At 44.8% G+C, this 23,415-nt stretch overlaps 1 protein-coding gene across 3 annotated transcripts; it reads left to right on the forward strand.

Moving 5' to 3' along the window:
- Positions 1-2,026: 2,026 nt before the first annotated feature.
- LOC110538240 (integrator complex subunit 1) lies at positions 2,027-23,008 on the forward strand. 3 transcript variants are annotated; one of them, XM_021624935.2, is made up of 48 exons: positions 2,027-2,096; positions 2,531-2,612; positions 2,710-2,994; positions 3,108-3,304; positions 3,394-3,531; positions 3,630-3,795; positions 5,205-5,310; positions 5,438-5,624; positions 5,833-5,978; positions 6,277-6,418; positions 8,682-8,858; positions 9,023-9,131; positions 9,200-9,320; positions 9,459-9,536; positions 9,690-9,871; positions 9,996-10,092; positions 10,188-10,279; positions 10,386-10,446; positions 10,551-10,748; positions 10,969-11,098; positions 11,183-11,362; positions 11,534-11,683; positions 11,779-11,958; positions 12,095-12,199; positions 12,413-12,580; positions 12,772-12,883; positions 12,990-13,148; positions 13,277-13,423; positions 13,608-13,706; positions 14,138-14,259; positions 14,551-14,808; positions 15,001-15,160; positions 16,834-16,965; positions 17,513-17,693; positions 17,934-18,063; positions 18,147-18,262; positions 18,387-18,474; positions 18,612-18,883; positions 20,018-20,147; positions 20,258-20,391; positions 20,581-20,773; positions 21,068-21,195; positions 21,336-21,442; positions 21,630-21,743; positions 21,840-21,910; positions 22,024-22,115; positions 22,359-22,468; positions 22,635-23,008. In XM_021624935.2, exons 2-48 carry the CDS (start codon positions 2,558-2,560, stop codon positions 22,748-22,750), a joined length of 6,621 nt encoding a protein of 2,206 aa, XP_021480610.2. In that variant the 5' UTR covers positions 2,027-2,096; positions 2,531-2,557; the 3' UTR covers positions 22,751-23,008. The 3 variants fall into 3 exon arrangements, 2 of the variants coding, with proteins under 2 accessions (XP_021480610.2, XP_021480611.2); XM_021624936.2 differs by having other exon boundaries at positions 17,937-18,063; positions 22,635-22,776; XR_005035132.1 differs by lacking the exons at positions 20,581-20,773; positions 21,068-21,195; positions 21,336-21,442; ... (3 more) ...; positions 22,359-22,468; positions 22,635-23,008 and having other exon boundaries at positions 18,612-18,824.
- The last annotated feature ends 407 nt before the right edge of the window (positions 23,009-23,415 follow it).

A 23,415-nucleotide genomic window follows, 5' to 3' on the forward strand; every position in this document is an offset into this window, starting at 1 on the left:
TACATTATACATATTACAAAGAAAGTAGCCTACTCAACCCTGGGTACCGAGTAAAACAAATTAAAAGGTTTGCAATTGTCATAGCAATATGACTTCAACATTGACTTTAGCTTCCTGAGGTGCAAACAAAATGGGAGATTCTGTTTTGGGTGGATTTCTCCTTAAAAACATTGACTCATAGTTACCCATGAGTTGTTTCTGAAGAAACAGACTACTCACAAACTGTTTTTTCAGGTTTGTGGACCTCCCATGTGACACAAGATTTATATTTGGAACATGACTAAGCATTCCACTGATTTGTCCAAAATATGTGTAATATTAAAAACACTTTATGTAACACACTGTCAGGTTACAGGGCTATGGAAACATGTGGTGAAGCAGTTTCAGTTTGTGTTAGTAGTCTGCTATGAAAGACTAGTATTCAGCAATATAGTCTCTGAATAAGATGTAGGCTAGTTTGTTGCTATTAGAGAAAGTGTCAAACATGTCTGATGTAATAGCATGGAGAATACTGTAACAGTGTCGCATGTAGGATAAAAGGCTCATCTTTTGGTTTGGGAATAGTAAGGCTTTGTTATGCACTATAATGGTGTCATCAGATAAATGGAATGTGTAACATGAAAGGAGAGCACAATTGCCATGCCGTTTTTCATAAGTAGTAACTTTAACCAGATACAAGAGCTAAAGCATTTTCACTAACAAGGCTAGATTACAAGCACATGTTTTTTTTTCCCCCAATATGTGCTTTACAGTGTGTGCCTTTCTGGGTGACAGGTCTGTTTTCTTTGTCTGGCACAATCAGTAATGTATGTTTCCATGCCTGACATCATTGTGAGGATTCTTGGAAACCTTATTCCTTTTCCAAAGCTTTCAGGCAAATAGTGCCACCCATAACAACACCCACTGCCAGACATTATTACACTTGGCCTAGGCCTACTTGTGAAACTGGGGAAATTACATATAGGATAAATACAATTACAATGGGAACATTAGTCATACATGATTTTAATGAAAAATATCTAAATACATTTTGATTAATAACACAATGCAGATGTTTCTATCCTTATTAGCCTATAGCCTAATCTGCATTTAGTTTGTGATCTACACAGTACCAGCACATTTTTCAACCTCACGAGGCTGAAGAAATTCGGCTTGTCACCAAAAGCACTCACAAACTTCTACAGATGCACAATCGAGAGCATCCTGTCGGGCTGTATCACTGCCTGGTACGGCAACTGCTCCGTCCACAACCTTAAGGCTCTCCAGAGGGTAGTGAGGTCTGCACAACGCATCACCGGGGGCAAACTACCTGCCCTCCAGGACACCTACACCACCCGATGTCACAGGAAGGCCATAAAGATCAAGGACAACAACCACCCGAGCCAATGCCTGTTCACCCCGCTATCATCCAGAAGGCGAGGTCAGTACAGGTGCATCAAAGCTGAGACCGAGAGACTGAAAAACAGCTTCTATCTCAAGGCCATCAGACTGTTAAACAGCCACCACTAACATTGAGTGGCTGCTGCCAACACACTGACTCAACTCTAGCCACTTTAATAATGGGAATTGATGGGAATTGATGTAAAATATATCACTAGCCACTTTAAACAATGCTACTTAATATAATGTTTACATACCCTACATTATTTATCTCATATGCATACGTATATACTGTACTCTATATCATCTACTGCATCTTTATGTAATACATGTATCACTAGCCACTTTAAACTATGCCACTTTGTTTACATACTCATCTCATATGTATATACTGTACTCGATACCATCTACTGCATCTTGCCTATGCCGCTCTGTACCATCACTCATTCATATATCTTTATGTACATATTCTTTATCCCTTTACACTTGTGTGTATAAGGTAGTAGTTTTGGAATTGTTAGCTAGATTACTCGTTGGTTATTACTGCATTGTCGGAACTAGAAGCACAAGCATTTCGCTGCACTCGCATTAACATCTGCCATGTGTATGTGACAAATACATTTTGATTTGATTTGATGTTCTTCAACGCTTACCATTGCACGGGCGGGACTTCCGTTCGAGACGCGGGAACTTCCGTTCGGGAATACAACATGGAAGTGAGAACGGGTCTATTTCTTTTTGATATTCAATAGTTTGCAATTCCAACAGTCAGTCATAATTACCCATGCATGTTGGAAACGAACTAACACGTAGTTGTTTATCTAACCAGCTTTTTCCGATGTAATTGCTTGTAGCTAGTTACTAGCTAACTCACATACCGGTAACCTTAGGTAGCCGCTGTCTATAATGCTTCACAATAACAGTAACGTTAGTTAGCGAGCTAATAGCTGCTGCTTAGCCCTTTCAGTTTGACAAATGCCAAAGGTTTTAGGCACTTTTTGGGGATAAATCCGTTATCGTGATGTAAAAATGCTTTACAAATCAGCAGCCTCGATGTTGAGATGAGATAATTATTTACCGACCAGTTTCCAGGTAGCTATGCTAACTAGCTATCTATGTGTCTCACGTTGAAATCTCTGCACCCACACAGTACATGATTTGGCAGTGAGTGTACACAATGAATCGTCCCAAGCCTACAACGATCAGGCGGCCTAGTGCAGCAAAGCCCTCAGGTATGTACAGTATCTAGCTATGTGCACCCACTTTATCTTACTTTTGTCAAACATACAATATTATTACAAGTGTTTCTCTTCAAAATGTTGCCAATAGGGCACCCTCCTCCTGGAGATTTCATAGCATTGGGGTCAAAGAGTGGCGGAGAGTCCAAAGCACCTGCAGTTCTCCTTAAGCCAGCGTCCACCTTACCCACTGACCGTAAACGAGAGACTTCCTCGTCACTTCCATCCTCCTCTGGCCTATCCGGCCTCGTGAAGCGCCCCAAGATCTCCTCTACCCCTCCTGTCAGCGCCCTAGGACGACTGGCTGATGTGGCAGCAGTGGACAAAAGGGCTATATCGCCTTCGATCAAGGAGCCCTCAGTGGTGCCCATAGAAGGTAGGAAACAGTTTCAATTCAAATATGTTTTTCAGTGGAATAGGTAGTGGTGAATCTTGTGTCTGTGATGTGCTGTGACTGTGCATATTACTAACACAATGGTTCTCTTGCAGTCCCCCCAGCAGTGCTCCTGGATGAGATTGAGAATGCAGAGCAGGATGGAAATGATGATCGCATTGAAGGGGTGCTCTGTGGAGCTGTCAAACAGCTGAAGATGAACCGGGCTAAACCTGACATAACACTATACCTCAGCCTCATGTTCCTGGCCAAGATTAAGCCCAATCTCTTCGCCACTGAAGGCATTATTGAGGTGAGATTTGGAACCCAACATTTTACAATCAGTTCCATACCATTGTTATACAGATTGGTTCATGACTTTCTCTATCTGTCTGCGGACAGGCCTTGTGTAGTCTCCTTCGCCGGGATGCCTCCATCAACTTCAAAGCAAAGGGCAACAGTCTGGTGTCTGTGCTAGCCTGCAACCTGCTGATGGCAGCCTATGAGGAGGATGAGAACTGGCCAGAGATCTTTGTCAAAGTGAGAATCACTACTCATTCCTATTGGATTTCTGTTTGTATTCTAGCTGCATTGTTACCACTGTTGTGCGCTCTTTAACATGTTCTTGTTCTTTTCAGGTGTACATTGAGGACTCTTTAGGGGAGCGAATTTGGGTAGACAGTTCCCATTGTAAGAATTTTGTGGACAATATCCAGACTGCCTTCAGTACCAAAATGCCCCCAAAGAGTATGCTGCTGCAGTTGCAGACTGACACTGGCCGCTCCGGTGGAGATATCAGTGCAGGTATAGTACTGTATGTACAGTTTAAGTTGGAAGTTTACATACATACACTTAAGTTGGAGTCATTAACTTGTTTTTCAACCACTCTACAAATTTCTTGTTAACAAACTATAGTTTTGGCAATTCAGTTAGGACATCTACTTTGTGTACAGCAAAGGACCATGTGAAGATGCTGGAAAAAACGGGTACAAAAATATCAATATCTACAGTAAAACAAGTCATATATCAACATAACTTGAAAGGCCGCTCAACAAAGAAGAAGCCACTGCTCCAAAACCGCCATAAAAAAGCCAGACTACGGTGTGCAACTGCAAATGGGGACAAAGCTTGTACTTTTTGGAGAAATGTCCTCTGGTCTGATGAAACAAAAATAGAACTGTTTGGCCTTAATGACCATCGTTATATTTGGAGGAAAAAGGGGGAGGCTTGCAAGCCGAAGAACACATCCCAACCGTGAAGCACGGGGGTGGCAGCATCATGTTGTGGGTTTGCTTTGCTGCAGGAGGGACTGGTGCAATTCACAAAATAGATGGCATCATGAGGGAGGAAAATTATGTGGATATATTGAAACAACATCTCAAGACATCAGTCAGGAAGTTAAAGCTTGGTTGCAAATGGGTCTTCCAATAGGACAATGATCCCAAGTATACTTCCAAGTTGTGGAAAAATGGCTTAAGGACAACAAAGTCAAGGTATTGGAGTGGCCATCACAAAGCCCTGACTTCAATCCTATAGAAAATGTGTGGGCAGAACTGAAAAAGTGTGTGTGAGCAAGGAGGCCTTACAACCCTGACTCAGTTACACCAGCTATGTCAGGAGGAATGGGCCAAAATTCACCCAACTTATTGTGGGAAGCTTGTGGAAGGCTACCCAAAACATTTGACCCAAGTTAAACAATTTAAAGGCAATGCTACCAAATACTAATTGAGTGTATGTAAACTTCTGACCCACTGAGAACGTGATGAAAGAAATAAAAGCTGGAATAAATCCTTCTCTTCACTATTATTCTGACATTTCACATTCTTAAAATTAAGTGGTGATTCTAACTGACCGAAAACAGGGACTTTTTACTAGGATTAAATGTCAGGAGTTGTTAAACTGAGTTTAAATGTATTTGGCTAAGGTGTATGTAAACTTCCGACTTCAACTGTATGTACCTACCGGTTTGTTCAGGTGTGAATCCTGTGACATTGGATTTGACTCTTAATCATTACTACGTCATTTAACATTGGGCGGTAGCCTAGCGGTTAAGAGCGTTGGGACAGTAACCGAAAGGTTGCTGGTTCGAATCCCCAAGCCGACTAGGTGAAAAGTCTGTCTTTGCCCTTGAGCAAGGCACTTAACCTTAATTGCTCTTCTGAGTCACTCTGGATATGAGCGTCTGCTAAATGACTAGAATGTCAACTTTCCAGGGAGCAGTCCTCACCCCTCCACCCCAGATGAGGATGACAGCCAGACTGAATTGCTGATTGCTGAGGAGAAACTTAGTCCTGAAGATGATGGACAAGTTATGCCAAGGTATTTGGCCAAAGGCTACTACATATACAGTAGCAGTAACATATTGATTGCCTGTCTGTATTGTCTGTCTGCTTCTACTTAGACCGATCCGTTTATTGGACCGTTTGTGTTCATTCACTCATTGTAGGTACGAGGAGCTGTCTGAGAGTGTGGAGGACTATGTTCTAGATGTCCTGAAGGACCAGTTGAACCGCAGGCAGCCCATGGACAATGTGTCCCGTAACCTGCTGCGTCTGCTCACTGCCACCTGTGGCTACAAGGAGGTGCGGCTTATGGCTGTGCAGAGGCTAGAGATGTGGCTGCAGAATCCAAAGGTGAGAGGAGGAGTAACACTCGGCTACCCACATCACCATCACTAGTTAACAGGAATCATCATTTCATTGGCAGTTATGGTCTAAAGTGGACATTAGAGCCATCGCCTTCCAAACTCAAATCTAACATGTAAATGCATCTGTTTGCATGAAATTGAATCTGACAGTGAACTAGTGTTCTGTTATGTATAATGAAGCCTTTTGTCTGCAGCTGACCCGTCCAGCTCAGGACCTTCTCATGTCTCTCTGTATGAACTGCAACTCCCATGGAGCGGACGACATGGAGGTGATCTCCAACCTCATCAAGATCCGTCTGAAACCTAAAGTCATCCTCAATCACTACATGCTCTGTGTCAGGTCTGCAGGTCTTCTCTTATGGCCATATGATTTAGTTTGGATAGTCCCCTACACATGGTTTATAGATGTTCAACCAAGTACGCAGGGGCCTCAACCACAAACCCTTACCCTAGCTTCATGTCCTCATCCTGGTTCAATCCAAACCTCAACCCTAACAAGTTGTTGCATATCAACATACCTGATTGTGTTCAATTTTGTAAGTCTGGACATCCAACATGGACCATTTATATTTCAAAAGCCTTGGTGCAGAGCGCTTTATTCATACACTTAACTGTGCTGTTTGACCTTTGATTACCAGGGAGCTACTGAATGCACACAAAGACAACCTGGGAACTATGGTGAAGCTGGTGATCTTCAACGAGCTGTCCAATGCCAGGAACCCCAACAACATGCAAGTCCTTCACACACTGCTCCAGCACAGCCCAGAGCAGGCCCCTAAGGTGAGGGAGTATTCCATGCTGACATGACAGCTGAGGAAAAGTTTTTAAAATTGTTACTGTGGGGAAAGTAAATATATGTGGTTCACAGTGCTCGAAATTAAGGCTTGTCTGGGGCAAATTTAAAAATAAAAAAATTTATAAAAAAAGGAATGTTTGTCAACCAGAATCTAGATTTTAGTTGTCCGAATGGACAAGTAGAAAAATCAATATCAAACAATTGACATTCTGAGTAAATTGCCTATATTCCTATTTGCTAAAGCCTATTTCAATCAATATGTTTTATCTACACAAAGCAAGAGAACAGTGTAGACAGAGCTAACGCCTCGATCACACCAACAGTGTCGTTGCGCAAAATGGTACATCATCTGGATACGTGTGCAACAAAAGTTAAACATTCACCTTCCACTACCATTTCTGTCAAGCCCACTACGCATACAATTTTTTGCATACGTTGGATAAATCCAACGTATGCACCACACAGAAAGCACTGCAACTGCCTCTACAATGCAATGCTGCAGGGCAAACACAGCGGTCCAGGAATGTACTTCTGTTGTACTAAAACGCAATGATGCTGTCGGTGTGATCGAGGTGTAAGAGTCTGACCAAAGCAGCACAAAATATCCAGTCAGAATATATATATTCTTCTCTCTCTCGAATGTCGGATGATCTGGGCCAATAGCCAAAGTCTATTTATATAGAGGACACTCCAGTGTCTTATTGTTATAGAAGCCCACATTTTCATTTGATATTAATGACTTGCTAGTTTTCTCTTGCCGTGCTATTTCATGATCGCAAAGTTTTTAAGTTGCTTTTAAATAACTCAAACAGGGGAGGCCTAAGGTAATAATGAGAGATGTCACGAACTGGCTCAAAGCCCGTAACAAAAGGGAGACAACGTGGAGATAAGGAGTAACAAAACATATATTTATTAAGTAAACTAAGTACAATATGCAATGGTGTGTGTAATCAGTAGTGTAAGTGAGTGTTTTGCTTGCATGAATGTGATAATGCAGGGTGTTGAAAGGTGCCAAATCAAACAACCAAAAACCACCAAGATACACAACAAAATCTTTAAAGGTGTCTGCATGGAGAGAGTCTCTTCCATGAATGGGGAAGTGGTGTATTTATCCTGGGACACACCGGGCCCAGGTGTTTCCCATGTAACTGACGACCCTCCTAACTCCGCCCACCGGCATCCTAATAAGGAAACAAGAACAAAGAGAGAATACGGCAGACAGAGTGGGAGGGTCGTCACAGAGAGATAAAAAATAATAGCAAGATATAAAGATCAAATGAGTATTTTGAACAAACCTTACAGTTGAGCAAAGAATTAAAAGACAGAAATTATCCATGCATGTGAGGTTGGGGGAAAAAAGTTGCGAACCAACTAATTAAAGTATCATAAAGCATTAAGTCCAATTAAAGTTATGAAGACTGTTTTCCAAACGATTCTAATAAAGTATTTAAATGTCCTAAAGTTGCGGCTTGTAAATGGGAATAATTCTGAAAGTGGGGAGTCTATGCTATTCTCAATCACAGATTTATTTTAGGCCACAGAGTGAAATTGAGCGAACAATACTGAGATCGAAAAATCTAATGATGAGTCCAAAAAACGTATGCTACAGCAGAGGAAAGCTTATGAAAGAAATGATGCAGTGTGTGCAACCTACCTACAACGTATAAAGTATCCACGGCCTAATAAGAGAGGAAGATGGGGGAATATATGCAAATCAGTTTGTAATTATCCAGTTCTGAGGAAAGCAGAGTTCCTCTGGAGCCCATGATGAGTTACATCCCATCACATGATGCAACAAGAGCACAGCCAGCATGGCTCGTTGACTGTGTGTCACTCGCTCCATCTGCCCGCTCACAGACACACAGATGGCCAGAAAGGCTAATACACATTTATTTTGTGCCACAGCTCCACCTGAGTGGAATAGGCTATTCGAAAAAGATGTCTCCCTAAATATCTTTTGTCTATGTCACGATTTTGCTCATTCCTCCTGTAGCATGCGATCCAAATGCTTAGCAGTCTTCAAACCAGTATAAACCGGGCTACACACGGCTGTACCTTTCCTCTAATACAGGACTAGAGAAGGATCACTACACTAGTACACTACATTACGATTTTGGATTGAAGTGCATGTTTTTTTTTCTCAGATTGATCACACTTTTACTTTATTTTTAATAACTGAAACACAAGAGGGAGATGTTGTTTAGAAACCGCTTAAAGCTGTCCTCTCCCTTCTGATCCTCTCCTTAGTTCCTGGCCATGGTGTTCCAGGACCTGCTGACCAATAAGGATGATTACCTGCGTGCCTCTCGAGCCTTGCTGAGAGAGATCATCAAACAGACCAAGCACGAGATCAACTTCCAGTCCTTCTGCCTGGGTCTGATGCAGGAAAGGAAGGAGGCCACCTACGTCGACATGGAGTTCAAAGTGAGCTCATGATCTTTATATTACTCCCACCTTGTCTCTGTCTCCTGTACCATTAAATAACTCACCCATTACCTAGTTACATGCTCTTCTGTGCCTCTTCATCGATGAATAACTTCTGTGTTCTCTTTGGATCTGAGCTCATGCTCTCTGTCTGTTTTCCACAGGAACGCTTTGTGATCCAGGTGACAGACCTGCTCACGTGCTCCATGATGCTGGGCATCACAGCTCAGGTCAAGGAGGCTGGCGTTGCGTGGGACAAAGGAGAGAAGAAGAGTAAGTGTTTGTAGTTCTCTGGTTGTTGTCGATGTGGGCATTTTGAACATCCCTTTTGTCTGTTTCAGATCTGGATGGTCTGAGATCCTTTCAGAATAATATCGCTGCCATTCAGAGGGATGCTGTGTGGTGGCTTCACACTGTTGTTCCCACTATTGCCAAAGTGCCATCCAAGGACTACATACACTGGTATGTGTTTGGGAGTTTTCGTGCCACTTTGATTGTTCAAAAAGATAAACATAGGAGGAGTTAATTAACATCCTACAATAGTTACTTAAGATAAAATTCTACCCATGTAATGAAAATATACTTGTTTCTTTTCCCCAGTCTTCACAAGGTGCTTTTCACAGAGCAACCAGAGACCTACTACAAGTGGGATAACTGGCCCCCTGAGAGCGACAGAAAGTGAGCATCTCTACCCAACCTTTGTTTTAGATGAGTTTTATTTATGGCTGTCTGTCTGTCCCTGCTGTCTGTCCCTGCTGTCTGTCCCTGCTGTCTGTCCCTGCTGTCTGTCCCTGCTCCGTTGACATCACTTAAATGTTTTACCTCCGGCAGTTTCTTCCTGCGGCTGTGCTCTGAAGTGCCACTGCTGGAGGACACTCTGATGCGTATCCTGGTCATCGGACTGTCCCGTGACCTGCCCCTGGGCCCGGCCGACGCCATGGAGCTGGCGGACCACCTGGTGAAGAGGGCAGCCGGGGTCCAGTCTGATGGTACAACATCTGCAACAGCAATGGGTAAGCAGAGATTACTTACAGTAGTTAACATTTTCATGAAAAGAGATGACATTGAGGGAACTTTATTTATTTGGCTTTACATCAAGAGGGATATTTCGCTTGTTTCCTGGTTTTGCTTTTGTAGATCTGGATGTGTTGAGAGTGGAGCGGATCCAACTGATTGACGCAGTGCTGAACCTGTGCACCTACCACCACCCAGAGAACATTCAGCTTCCTGCGGGGTATGCTGCTCTCTTTTAGTGTAATTAATCAACTTGCCAGCCAGCTTTGAGTTGATGTTTGTTTTCTGTAAATAACACGTTTGATATTTTTCAAGCTATACTCCTCCGAACCTGGCGATAGCCACACTCTACTGGAAAGCGTGGCTCCTGCTACTTGTGGTGGCCGCTTTCAATCCACAGCAAATAGGTATGAGTCTCAATCAGGTTTCCCTACAAATCATCAGTGTATATATATTAGAACCTTAGACACAAGTTTGACCTTTTGTTACAATCAACCATGTATTTCTCTCCAGGCTTGGCTGCCTGGGACGGCTATCCCACACTGAAAATGCTCATGGAGATGGTCATGACAAAGTAAGTCACATGTATGAAACGTTTATCTGTTTAAACCCAACACATACCAGACTAACTACTCAACGAAGCTCATCTTTCTCCTCCCCCTTTTTCCTGCTTGGCAGTAACTACTCCTATCCTCCGTGTACGGTGGCCGATGAGGAGACCAAGACCGAGATGATCAACAGGGAGCTGCAGGTGTCCCAGAGAGAGAAGCAGGAGATCCTGGCCTTCGAGAGCCACCTGGCAGCTGCCTCCACCAAGCAGACCATCACAGAGAGCAACAGCCTGCTGCTGTCCCAGCTCACCAGTCTGGACCCACAGTAATACTCCTTTATACCTGCACCTTGTCGACTACTTTTAGGGACTCTTCCTAGACACAGATTAAGTCTAGTCCTAGACTAAAAAAAAGTATACTACATGGTAGAATCTCCATTGGATGGTCTTCTAAGGCCACAACTAGGCTTAAGCTGGGTCTGGGAAACTGGCCCGTTTTCATTCATTTGATAATAAGTGGTAATCTTACTTGTTTCTTTTTTCTAGGGGCCCCCCTCGCAAACCCCCACCCGCAGTCCAGGAGCAGGTGAAGAGCCTTAACCAGTCCCTTCGCCTGGGTCACCTCCTCTGTCGCTCTCGCAACCCTGACTTCCTGCTCAACATCATCCAGAGACAGGTAAACAAGAGCACATCCTCTCTCGCCAGTAGAAAGTATTCTCTCTGGAAGGAACTCTACAACTGTGTTCTATGTTTTCCACAGGCCTCCTCTCAGTCAATGCCCTGGCTGGCTGACCTGGTGCAGTCCAGTGAGGGGTCCTTAGACGTGCTGCCTGTGCAGTGCCTGTGTGAATTCCTGCTTCACGATGCAGCAGATGACAACTTGCCCATCGAGGATGACGAGGAAGGAGAGAGCAAAGAGCAGAGAGCCAAGAAAAGACAAGTATGCCAGCGTTTCTTAACAGCTGTCATATTTTTAGTTTGTTCTGAATAGCTTTTGTGGTCAGAGAAATCCCTGACTCCAGCATCTCAACGGATACACTTGTCATGTTTTGTTTAATCCACACAAAACAACAAATGCTATTTTTTTCTCTTGTCTCTCTTGCTACACCAGAGGCAACAAAAGCAGCGGCAGCTCCTTGGACGGCTGCAGGATCTGCTGTTGGGTCCTAAAGCTGACGAACAGACCACGTGTGAGGTGTTGGACTACTTCCTGCGCCGCCTCAGCTCTTCTCAGGTGGCGTCAAGAGTCCTGGCTATGAAGGTGCATTATAAGAGACAGGACACGCTAATATGAGTGTTTCATTGATTTGCTGAGGAGATGTATTCATCTACTTTGGTTGTTCTGCTGTTGTTCAGGGTCTGTCTCTGGTGCTGACTGAGGGGGGTCTGAAGGATGGAGAGGAGAGGGACCAGCCCATGGAGGAGGACTCTAGAGATGCTGAGCTCCTGCCAGGATACGAGTGGCTCCTGCAGGACCTCCCCAAGCTGCCCCTGTTCGACAGCGTCCGGGGCATGACCTCCACAGCTCTGCAGCAGGTCAGTAGGGAACTGGTCTAGATCATTCGTACCAATGTGAACCGTATTTAGCCTCATTGTCAGGTTGTAGCTGACAGAGTTTTTTTCACTGAAGGGATGTGGTAAGAATGTGTGTTGTGTTTCTGTTCTTCCCCAGGCCATCCACATGGAGACAGACCCACAGACCATCAGCGCCTACCTCATCTACCTGTCCCAGCATGCACCAGTGGAGGAGCAGGCGTCTCACAATGACCTCGCTCTGGTAGCCCTGACATCTCTTATCCTCAGTCATACCTCCAATTATTTACCTGGGTTATGTGTTCAGTCGAGCACCCCGTAGCAAAAAGACAACTAAAGTCTGTGTTCTTATTGAACAAGTTCAGGTAGTTTCAAAACGTTTTCTTCCCTACTGAACACGACCCTGTATTGCCTTCATAGTTAGATACTGAGGTGGGTTTGATTTGGGATCCTCTAGGATGTGGCCCGTCTGATTGTCGAGCGCTCCACCATCATGAACAGCCTGTTCTCCAAGTACTCCTGCCGGCCCGAGTCAGACGCTGTGCTCTCAGCCCTCATCTCCATCTTCTCGAGCTACATCAGGAGGATGAGGAAGACCAAGGAGGGAGAGGACCTCTACAGCTGGGTGAGGATTGGACCATTACACGGGAGGGGGTGGGGGGGTAACCTCACATTTTCTACATCTAAATGGAAGATGGTTTCAGACTGATGGTTTCATATTGGTAGACCCTTAGCGATCATTTCAACTAGAGGTGCTTGCTGTCAATACAGTTGTCACTGAAATTACATTACTCCTTTGACTATTGAACTCTATAGTCAGAATCTCAGGACCAGGTGTTTCTGCGTTGGACCACAGGGGAGACAGCCACCATGCACATTCTGGTGGTCCATGCCATGGTCATTCTCCTGACGCTCGGGCCACCCAAAGGTATGTATCTCTGAATACCACACTTGTTGTTACAAACATGGCTTGTCTACTGTACCTCAGTCTCGGTTTTCAGTGTATAGTATGATTCATGTGTCTCTGTTCTCAGAGGAGAGTGACTTCTTCAACCTCCTGGACATCTGGTTCCCCGACAAGAAACCCCTCCCCACCGCCTTCCTGGTGGACACCTCCGAGGAGGCCCTGCTGCTACCTGATTGGTTGAAGCTGAGGATGATCCGGTCAGAGGTTTCACGATTGGTGGATGCAGGTACAAGTCCAAACACATTAAATGCATGCAGGTAGAAGGGTATATGGTGTAGGTCTAACAGAGTAAAATACGACCGTGTATAAAAAATATAATTCTGCCATTTATGATACAATGTCTGTCCTCTGCAGCGCTGCAGGATCTGGAGCCCCAGCAGCTGCTGCTGTTTGTCCAGTCATTTGGCATCCCTGTGTCCAGTATGAGTAAGCTGCTGCAGTACCTGGACCAGGCTGTATCCCACGACTCACAGACACTGGAACAGAACATCATGGACAAGAGTGAGAGAACTTGACCACAAACTATCCTCCTACACTATATCTATGCCACGTGGATAATGTTTCCATCAGTTATGTAGCTAGTGCTCATAGGATTTATTCCTGAAGATTCTGTGCATAAATCTGACTATTTAGCGCTGACGGTATGTTCTCTATTCCTGATGTTTCTGCATGTCCTGTGCTACAGACTACATGGCTCATCTGGTGGAGGTGCAGCATGAGCGAGGCGCCACAGGGGGGCACACTTTCCACGGGTTGCTCAGCTCCTCTCTCCCTCCTCGCAGAGGTCAGTCAGGGAAAGGGGAATACTTAGTCAGTGGTACTACTGAATGCATTCAACTAAAATGTGTCTTCCGCATTTAACCCAACCCCTCTGAATCAGAGTGGTGTGGGGGGCTGCCTTAATCGACATCCACGTCTTCGGCACCCGGGGAACAGTGGGTTAACTGCCTAGTTCAGGGGCAGAACGATAGATTTGTACCTTGTCAGCTCGGGATTCGATCCAGCAACCTTTCGGTTACTGTCCCAACACTCCTACCCGCCAGGCTACCTGCCACCCCATACAGTCTCTTACTGCTACGACGTGATTACATTTGTTTATGCCTCTCTGTGTTACCTTTATTATAAATGTTTTGGAACAGCCCAGTATAAACACAGTTTTGGTATTTTGGGTCCATACCGGTAAATAACCGAAGACTATGACGTTTAACCTTACAGATAGTACTGAGGTGAACAGAGCCAAAGTTACTGTGGAAACTCCTAGTGGCTCCTTGAAGATGAGAGCCAATCAGATCCCAGTGATTGGGCCTGAGGATGACCTCACCGGCATGTTGCTTCAGGTAGGAATATATCTCTGCCTGGAGATTGATGACACATTAATACCTGTCTGAAGTCTTTTTGAAGTTTATGGAGCAAATCATTTTTTCTCTCCGATTTCATCAACCATTTTCTTGTAGTTTGATAAAACAGACACACAAGGCTTTTTAAATCATAACTGCACAAGTAGCCTACAGTAAAGTGATTGATTATCCTAGCTGACAGAGTTGTTTGGGTAGTACTATAGTCAGACCTACCACCTGTTTTTCAGAGTGCTGACTGAGGGTCTAATACTTCTGCCTTTGTCTCCACAGATGTTCCCTCTGAAGGTGGACCACCGCAGGCCCAGCCCCCCTACCCGGCCCCTCTCCCTGGCCCTGCAGCAGGCTCTGGCCCAAGAGCTGGTGCGTGCCAGACAGGGGGGGCACCCCCAGCAGGATGGGGTGTCAGTGCGTCTCCTACAGGCCCTGGCTGCCCTGCTCAGCTCTGCCCACGCCGGGGCCCTCGTCATGGCCATGAACCGCAGCCACGCCCTGTCCTGCCCCATGCTGCGCCAGCTGCATCTCTACCAGGTATGATTGATTTACTCTGCTGTCCTTCTAGACAGTGCTGAATCTCTGTCTCTCTCTGTAGCCTATGTATGTGTTTCATCAGTCACCACTACGACAGAATACATGCATGTCTGTCATTACACCAAACAGATGTGAATGTATTGGGTTGTATTTTTCTCCTTCTCTCGGTCTTCCTCCATCTCTTCTACTCAGCGGCTGGTGTTGCAGGACGTGGCCTTCTCCTCTCTCTTCTTCAAGGCTGTCATGGAGATGATGACATGGTTGGAGAACCCGGCCGTGGAGGCGGGGCCGCTGCGGGCCTTGCTCAAGTCCTTCGCTGGACAGTATTCCCAGAAGCACCGGCTCACTGATGGTGGGTGGTCCTTATCATGTCCTTGGCTGCGTACAAAATTATACCCCATTGCACATATACAGTTGAAGTCGGAAGTTTACATACACCTTAGCCAAATACATTTAAACTCATTTTTTTCACAAATCCTGACATTTAATCATAGTAGACATTCCCTGCCTTAGGTCAGTTAGGATCACCACTTTATTTTAAGAATGTGAAATAGTAGAGAGAATGAATTAATTCAGCTTTCATTTCTTTCATCACATTCCCAGTGGGTCAGAAGTTTACATACACTCAATTAGTGTTTGGTAGCATTGCCTTTAAATTGTTTAACTTGGGTCAAACGTCTCAGGTAGCCTTCCACAAGCTTCTCACAATAAGTTGGGTGAATTTTGACCCATTCCCCCTGACAGAGCTTGTGTAACTGAGTCAGGGTTGTAAGGCCTCCTTGCTCACACACGCTTTTTCAGTTCTGCCCACAAATTGTCTATAGGATTGATGTCAGGGCTTTGTGATGGCCACTCCAACACTCCAGATGTTGCTTCAATATATCCACATACCTTTCATACCTCATGATGCCATCTATTTTGTGAAGTGCACCAGTCCCTCCTTCAGCAAAGCACCCCTTACAACATGATGCTGCCACCCCCGTGCTTCACGGTTGGGATGGTGTTCTTCGGCTTGCAAGCCTCCCCCTTTTTCCTCCAAACATAACGATGGTCATTATGGCCAAACAGTTGTATTTTTGTTTCCAAGGACCAGAGGACATTTCTCCAAAAAGTACGATCTTTGTCCCCATGTGCAGATGCAAACCGTAGTCTGGCTTTTTTATGGTGGTATTGGAGCAGTGGCTTCTTCCTTGCTGAGGGCCCTTTCAGGTTATGTCGATATAGGACTCGTTTTACTGTGGATATAGATACTTTTGTACCTGTTTCCTCCAGCATCTTCACATGGTCCTTTGCTGTTGGTCTGAGATTGATTTGCACTTGTCGCACTAAAGTAGGTTCATCTCTAGGAGACCGAATGCGTCTCCTTCCTGAGCGGTATGATGGCTGCGTGGTCCCATGGTGTTTATACTTGCGTACTATTGTTTGTACAGATGAACGTGGTACCTTCAGGCGTTTGGAAATTGCTCCCAAGGATGAACCAGACTTGCGGAGGTCTACAATATTTTTTTATGAGGTCTTGGCTGATTTCTTTTGATTTTCCCATGATGTCACGCAAAGAGGTACTGAGTTTGAAGGTAGGCCTTGAAATACATCCACAGGTACACCTCCAATTGACTCAAATTATGTCAATTAGCCTATCAGAAGCTTCTAAAGCCATGACATAATTGTCTGGAATTTTCCAAGCTGCTTAAAGGCACAGTCAACTTAGTGTATGTAAACATCTGACCCACTGGAATTGTGATACAGTGAAATAATCTGTCTGTAAACAATTGTTGGAAAAATTACTTGTGTCATGCACAAAGTAGATGTCCTCACCGACTTGCCAAAACTATAGTTGGTTAACAAGAATTTTGTGGAGTGGTTGAAAAACGAGTTTTAATGACTCCAACCTAAGTGTATGTAAACTTCCGACTTCAACTGTATATATTTATGAAACAGACACACATACTTGGGCCTAGTCACAGATGGTCAGGTAATCGACTGTTAACAGTGTGATGATAACTGATTTATGCCTATCCTCTGCAGTTCGTACAGGCTTCCTCCACCTGGCTGAGGCCCTGGCTTATCAGAGGGACTCCGAGGTGGCCGTGAGGGCTATAATCGCCACACTGAAGGCAGGGGAGAGATGTAATGCAGAGCCGGAACTGATAGGCAAAGGTATGGTACTTTAGTGCGTCGTTCACTCTCTCTCAACCTAGAACATCAACTATCCTCACTATTTCTGCTCCAGTTTGGATGTGGTGGCTGATGTTACTCAATTTCCCCAGATCTGTTTGTTTCATTGCCGCGTCTGAGTCTCTGTTTTTCCTTTGTTGACCTGTTCCTTTATGAGTTTATAAGCTCTTCTCTGAAACCAAACCAGACCAGCAGCTTCCAGTTTGTTTATGTCCAATGTGGGCTCAGCTCTCCATCAAGCCCAGATGAAGGATGTTTTGACTTTAAACTGTTTGCGGCCAAGCTGGTGATCTAGGTTACGCAGAAATGCGATAATGGTAGTTGGTAGTTCATAGTTTTGGTGTGTGGTTTTTGACTTGCCCCTACAATGTTTTATTTTTCTCTGAATCACAAGATTTCTCCTGAGCTCAGCATCATGGCCAGGTTGTTTTTTTGTTTTTTTTTACTTCTGAACGTTCCACTGTAGCTGAGGGAATGGCACAACCATCACATCACTTAACACTCAGTACTGTTTGTTTGTTGTTCCCAGTGTTACAGGGGCTAGTGGAGGGGAAGTCTCCATATTTGGAGGAACTGCTGGCCTTGCTAATGACTATTGGAACAGAGACGGGGACCGGCTCTACCACCGCAGGCCCTGTTGCCATGGTGATAGCGCTGCTTCTCCAGGAGACTGAAGAGCAAGCTGTGAAAATGGAGGTGGATACAAACAAGTAAGCATGTAAATTCTATCACGCCTAAATCATTTAAGACCTGTCTTTTTGCCCTTAGTCAAACAACAACATACAAATCTGGTTAACTGTGGCATTGGCATCTTATGTGTTTTGTAATGCCTTAGACATATTACTGTTGTATGTTTAATAATCAGTACTTTGTTTGACTGAGGGATTGTATAGATTCATCATTCATGTAGCCTGACCTTGAGCCTGTCGATCTATTCAATTCCCTTTCAGCAGCAGCTCCGAGGTGACAAAGACTGGGTCCAGCTCAGGGCTGCTTGTTGATTGGCTGGGACTTCTTGACCCTGAGGTCACATCTGTGTGTCCAGACCTTCAGCGTAAGCTGCTCTTTGCTCTCAACAAGGTAATCTCAGCGTGTGTGCGTGTGCGTGTGTGTGTGTGTGTGTGTGTGTACTTCACCACCTTACTTCATGTGATTTATTCCAGGGTAAAGGAACTCCCTCCTACAGACCATACCTTTTGGCATTGCTGACCCATCAGTCCAACTGGACAACTCTTCATCAGTGCATCAGTGCTCTTCTCAGCAAGCAGCAAGACCAGCGGTCAGACAATATATCAATCCCAAATCATTACCTTCAGCAGTAGTAGTCACACTGACAGTGTTTCCCAAATAGTGAAAGTTGTATTGTAATATTCTGTAGTGGTGTTGTGTATGCTGTTCTCCAGACTGGACCCATCTTCTGCTCTGGACTTCCTGTGGGCCTGCAGTCACATCCCTCGTATCTGGCAGGGCCGGGACCAGAAGACCCCACAGGTAGCACGGTACACCAGTCTAGCCCTCAAATAATGACTTCAATTAATCCACTCACATGACACAAATCAGAGAGCACTATTCCCCCTCAGCCTGACTGCTTCCAACACCTCTCTCTTGTGCTCTCTCCCTCTCTCCAGAAACAGACAGATACATTTGTCCTGCGTTTGAACCCGGAGGAGCTTATCAGTCTGGTGGACCTCATCATGTCAGAGTCTGAGCTCAACAGCCGCGGCGACTCCTCGCCCCCTGCCAACGCCCCCGACAAGGCCAAGAGCACCCTGGACCAAACCTCCTGCTCCCTCATCCAGTCACGGCTGCCCCTGCTCCACAGCTGTTGCCATGGCGACCTGGTGAGAGTGAAGAAAGTCTCGGAATACCTCATCAACTGCACAAAGAAATGGGGAGACAGGTATGGGTGGGTTGTTGGCTCTTGGACTGACATACTTAGTCAGGCTTGTCCAATGGGAGTTTAATACTATTTACAGGGTGATCTGTTTGCTATGTGATCTACTTTAGACAGAGACGCCCTCTCTTTCTCAATACCCCATCTGTTCCTTCAGCAACAGCAGACATGACACTCCATAATATTTTGGTCTCATAAGGTTCACTAAAGTGCCCACAGTTCATTTAGTTAGACATATTTTTCACCCTCCCTAATTAGCCCCAGTATTGAACTTGGTCTTTGGCCTCTTTTAAACTGAGCTGATAAACTTGGGGCCATATCACTAGATTACCCCCAGACGGAACAGATGAAATTCACAGACTGAATGTTCTGTCAGACACAACGCTGTGTGGACCAGGGGAAAGGCGATAATTAGGTCTATTGGTGTGAAATTAAAACGACCAGAAGTCGTGTGTTCTGTGATCTCTTTAAAAGCTCAGTGTATTATAATAAAGCCAAGAGGATTAGGGCTGCAGCTCTAAACGTGCTGCCTGTGTTGTGGATTCCTGCTCCGACTTAGCTGCCTGTCAGAGATCAGGGTGCAACTTCTCTTTGTGGAAGCCAAACCTTCTTTCATGAGTCTGCATCTGGTTATTAAACCAATTGTAATGGGGAAACTCTGGCCAAGGTCAAGCAGCAAAATTATCTATCCAATTACAATATTTTTATGCACAGCTAAGCTGTCTTGTACAAATAGTTGCGACTGAAAACATGGGTTGCTTAAAACCCATCTTACAAAGCAGACTTGTGTTTGGCCTTGTGTGGGATAAACACTTCCCTGTGTGATAGGCATTCTCTTTAAAGCCTCTTCTTTTAAGGCTCATCGCTAGATTAGCTGGTGTTTATTCCAATTACATGATGGTTGTTGAAGACACAGTGGAATCTGACTCTTGGTCAAGGTTGTTGCTGTTTCTGGAAAACACCGCCAGTGATGACCTGTGAATACAAATCCTGTTGATTCGTAGACGGTCGGACATGCATGAGCCAACTAACCAGGCCTACATCAGACGAGAGCATTGTAGTAGGAGACCATTGTGACTGTCTGCTGTGTGGAAACTGTTGTCTGATGTGTGCTAGCTGACGCCATTGTGTGTTCCTTAGTGTGATGAGTAAGCGGTGCCAGAACCTCCTGCTCCAGCTCTACCTGCACTTCCCAGAGGTCATCCAGCACGTGACCTTACCTGACGCCACCCTGAGCAGCGAGGGGGCTGCCGACGGCACCACATGCAAGGTAGAGAAGACCTTCAGCTGGCTCAGTCGCTTAACTGTTTCTCAAAGCCGTTGGCTGGCACAGAAGCCGTCAGAGGTCTTAAGGACTGATGTGTGATCCCTCCCTCTCAGCACGACGTCCTGGTTCACCGTCTGGTCACGTTGCTAGGCGATACGGGAGACACAAAGTCGGCTGAGAACCGGATGTCAGACGCTAACCTGGCCTGCAGGAAGCTGGCTGTGTCCCACCCTGTCCTCCTCCTCAGGTGAACACCATGTTCATTACAAACATAGGATATATGAATTCATGCACCTCTTATGGTAGATTGTAGCTCCATAGCTACGATCACAGACGCTATTTAAAACCACCTTGTCAATGTTTTTGTTCTCACCTTTGCTGTAGTAAGGTGGAACGTCTGGAGAATGATCACAGCTTACCTTTCTTAACTTTCCAGACACTTGCCAATGATCGGAGCACTTCTCCACGGACGCATCCACCTCAACTTCCAGGAGTTCCGGAGCCAGAACCACCTGACATTCTTCAGCAACGTGCTGGCCATCCTGGAGCTGCTGCAGCCATTAGTGTTCCACAATGAACACCAGAGGGCGCTGCAGGACTGCCTGCTCTCCTTCATGAAGATCCTGCAGGTGAGGGAATGAACACGGAACGCACTCACAGATCAGCCTCAGGGTTTTCCATTTGGTTTGGTGACATTTACTTGTGTTTTTCTTTTTAGCGTTTCAGAGTTATTTGACTTCTCATAGGTGGAGAAAGAATAGATTGTTGCCACTGCTACAGCTGTGGTTGGCTGGATATCTTGACTAGATCTAATGTCCTTTCACAGAACAGTAGTATTTCTACAAGGTCAACTGCTTTGTGCATTAAAATAACTATCTTATTGATCATGGAGTTAATAATGTTGTGGTCCATATTCCCTGCAGAACCTCAGGAGACCTCGTATGCATCCGTTGGCCGTCTTCAGTAAATATGTGCAGTTCATTCAGAAGTATATTACCCACGATGCAGCAACAGCCATTCCCTATCTACAGAAGCATTCCGATATCCTACAGTAAGTCATTGAACTGGGTTTAAAAAAAAATATTATTGAGACATTCGGATTGGCAACACAATTGCATTAATGTTAGTTGTTATTTCACATTGTGTGGAGCAACGAAGGAGTGACTTGTTTTTCTCTGTTTGTCCCACTAGGGGGCTCTCGGCAGAGCACCCTGACGTGCTGCTCAAATCCCTGCTGGCTGGCCTCACCCTGCCTGTGAAGACTGGCTCCTCTGACAGCTCTGCAGAGGACAGAGATGGTAAGCTTATCCACTCGTGAGAACTTTGCCTTGAATGAAAAAACATAAGTGAACACATCAGCAATTTGGCAAATGAAAACATGTATAATATATGAATGACACATTTTGACTGCGTACAGATGCATACGAATCAACCATCTCGCTAAATGCTGTGTTTTTGACATGTCTCTGGGTTTCCTCCGATCAGATGAGTCGTCCTCTGGTTCCCTGCCCATGGTCAGTATCTCGGCCTCCGTTCCACTGACTGCAGCTGACATGACCAAGTACCTGAAGAAGATCTCCAGGGGAGAAGCCATCGAAGGTCATTAACGTATAATACACTCTCGGGTCAGTTTAACACGTAACTTCAGGGATTTTGCTGAACTTTACCAACATTTTGCTCCCCACTGTGTTTCAGACGTGCTGGAAGTTCTGACCGAGGTGGAGGACAAGTCCAAGAGGAATCCTGAGATCATCCAGTACTTCACTGTAAGTTCGCCTTCTAATAACACACCTTTATTATGAACAAATAATCCCCCAACACACACTCTGCTGCACCACTCTGTAAGTAAACAGGTTTTCATTTCCTTCGCTGCCCTCAGAATGACCTGCAGAGACTGATGACTTCTACTGAGGAGTTGTGTCGTAACATGGCCTTCAGCCTGGCCCTACGCTGCATCCAGAACAACCCGTGGTAAGATCAGAATGCTGACACTAGGATTTCTCTGCTTATTTTTATAGGAATCGAGAGAGCGAGCGCGCCAGTCGTCTGGCTGGATATTAATTTATCGATGCGTTGTCTAGGAATGTTTAGCTGCAAATGTTGCTGTAGTGATACCTGTAAGGTGTTGTCTTTCATGTAAAACAATGTTTCCTTAAAGTTGTGTGTCCTTAAAGTTGTGTGTCCTAAGATTATTTTTTTTCGGTGGTGCTGCAGCACTGCAGCAGACTTCCTGCCCACCTTCATGTACTGTATGGGCAGCGGGAACTTTGACGTGGTGCAGACGGCGCTTAGGAACCTGCCAGAATACGTGCTGCTCTGTCAAGGTATGATTGTCCTATCTTCTCAGCACTACACAGCTTCTGTGCTTGGTCTTTATTATGGCTCTAAACTCGCAAGTTGGAAAGTAAACTGTTCTGTGTTTTAAAGATGTATAAGGATTCACGCTCAAACATGTTTTTTTGTTTTGCTTCATTGTGCTTTTCTTCTCAGAGCATGCAGACATCTTACTCCACAAGGCCTTCTTGGTGGGGATCTATGGGCAGATTGACACCAGCTCTATGATCTCTGAGTCCATGAAGGTCCTGCACATGGAGGCAACAACATGAGGACCCGGAGGTACAAGTCCTTCTCCTCTGACGGGAGGAAGTGTCACCGTAACATTTTTGTACTGTAGATTTAGACTCGTGTCATACGCAACTGCTCTGTTCTTTTTATCCATTTGGTCATTTCATCAGGATTTATGGATTGATACGAACTGATTATTTGATTCAAAGGTAATATCGAAGTATTCAAAAGATGGTGATAATGACTATTGTAAAAAAATAAATAATAATAAAGTCACTCGTGCTTGTTTTGCAGTGGTAGCCCGTATTCATTATTTAAAAAAATAATAGAAGCACTATCTATCAACCACTGTCAGAAATGGAAACTTTTGAAATGATGGATTTTTGTCTCTCGTATAATAGGAATAACATCACATAAAACCACGGTGCCATATGACATGTCTTTTCTGTTGCTTCTAACCTCAGAGTTCAGACTAAAATGGTGTCTGTGCTGCATGTTTAAACATTTAAAAGAGAAGTCAGTTACCAGCTGAAATTGTGGAGCACAATCTTTGGAATTTCAGCAGAACTAATTATTGCTTTTGGGCATCAACGTTTCACCACCTCAAACAAGAGAACCGGAGCAACAGTTAATGGAGCAAGACCCTGGTGCCTTCATATTTCATCCCATGCATTCTCTGAGCCAGATCATGTTTGAAATGGCTGTC

Source organism: Oncorhynchus mykiss, chromosome 12 (assembly GCF_013265735.2).
Source record: "Oncorhynchus mykiss isolate Arlee chromosome 12, USDA_OmykA_1.1, whole genome shotgun sequence".
NCBI lineage: Eukaryota > Metazoa > Chordata > Actinopteri > Salmoniformes > Salmonidae > Oncorhynchus > Oncorhynchus mykiss.

Coding starts and splice junctions, on each gene's coding strand:
- LOC110538240 (XM_021624935.2), top strand. CDS start 2,558: ATGAATCGTCCCAAGCCTACAACGATCAGGCGGCCTAGTGCAGCAAAG. Junction 9,872..9,995: donor AACATCTGCAACAGCAATGG/GTAAGCAGAGAT, acceptor TTGCTTTTGTAG/ATCTGGATGTGTTGAGAGTG. Junction 21,196..21,335: donor AAGCATTCCGATATCCTACA/GTAAGTCATTGA, acceptor TTGTCCCACTAG/GGGGCTCTCGGCAGAGCACC.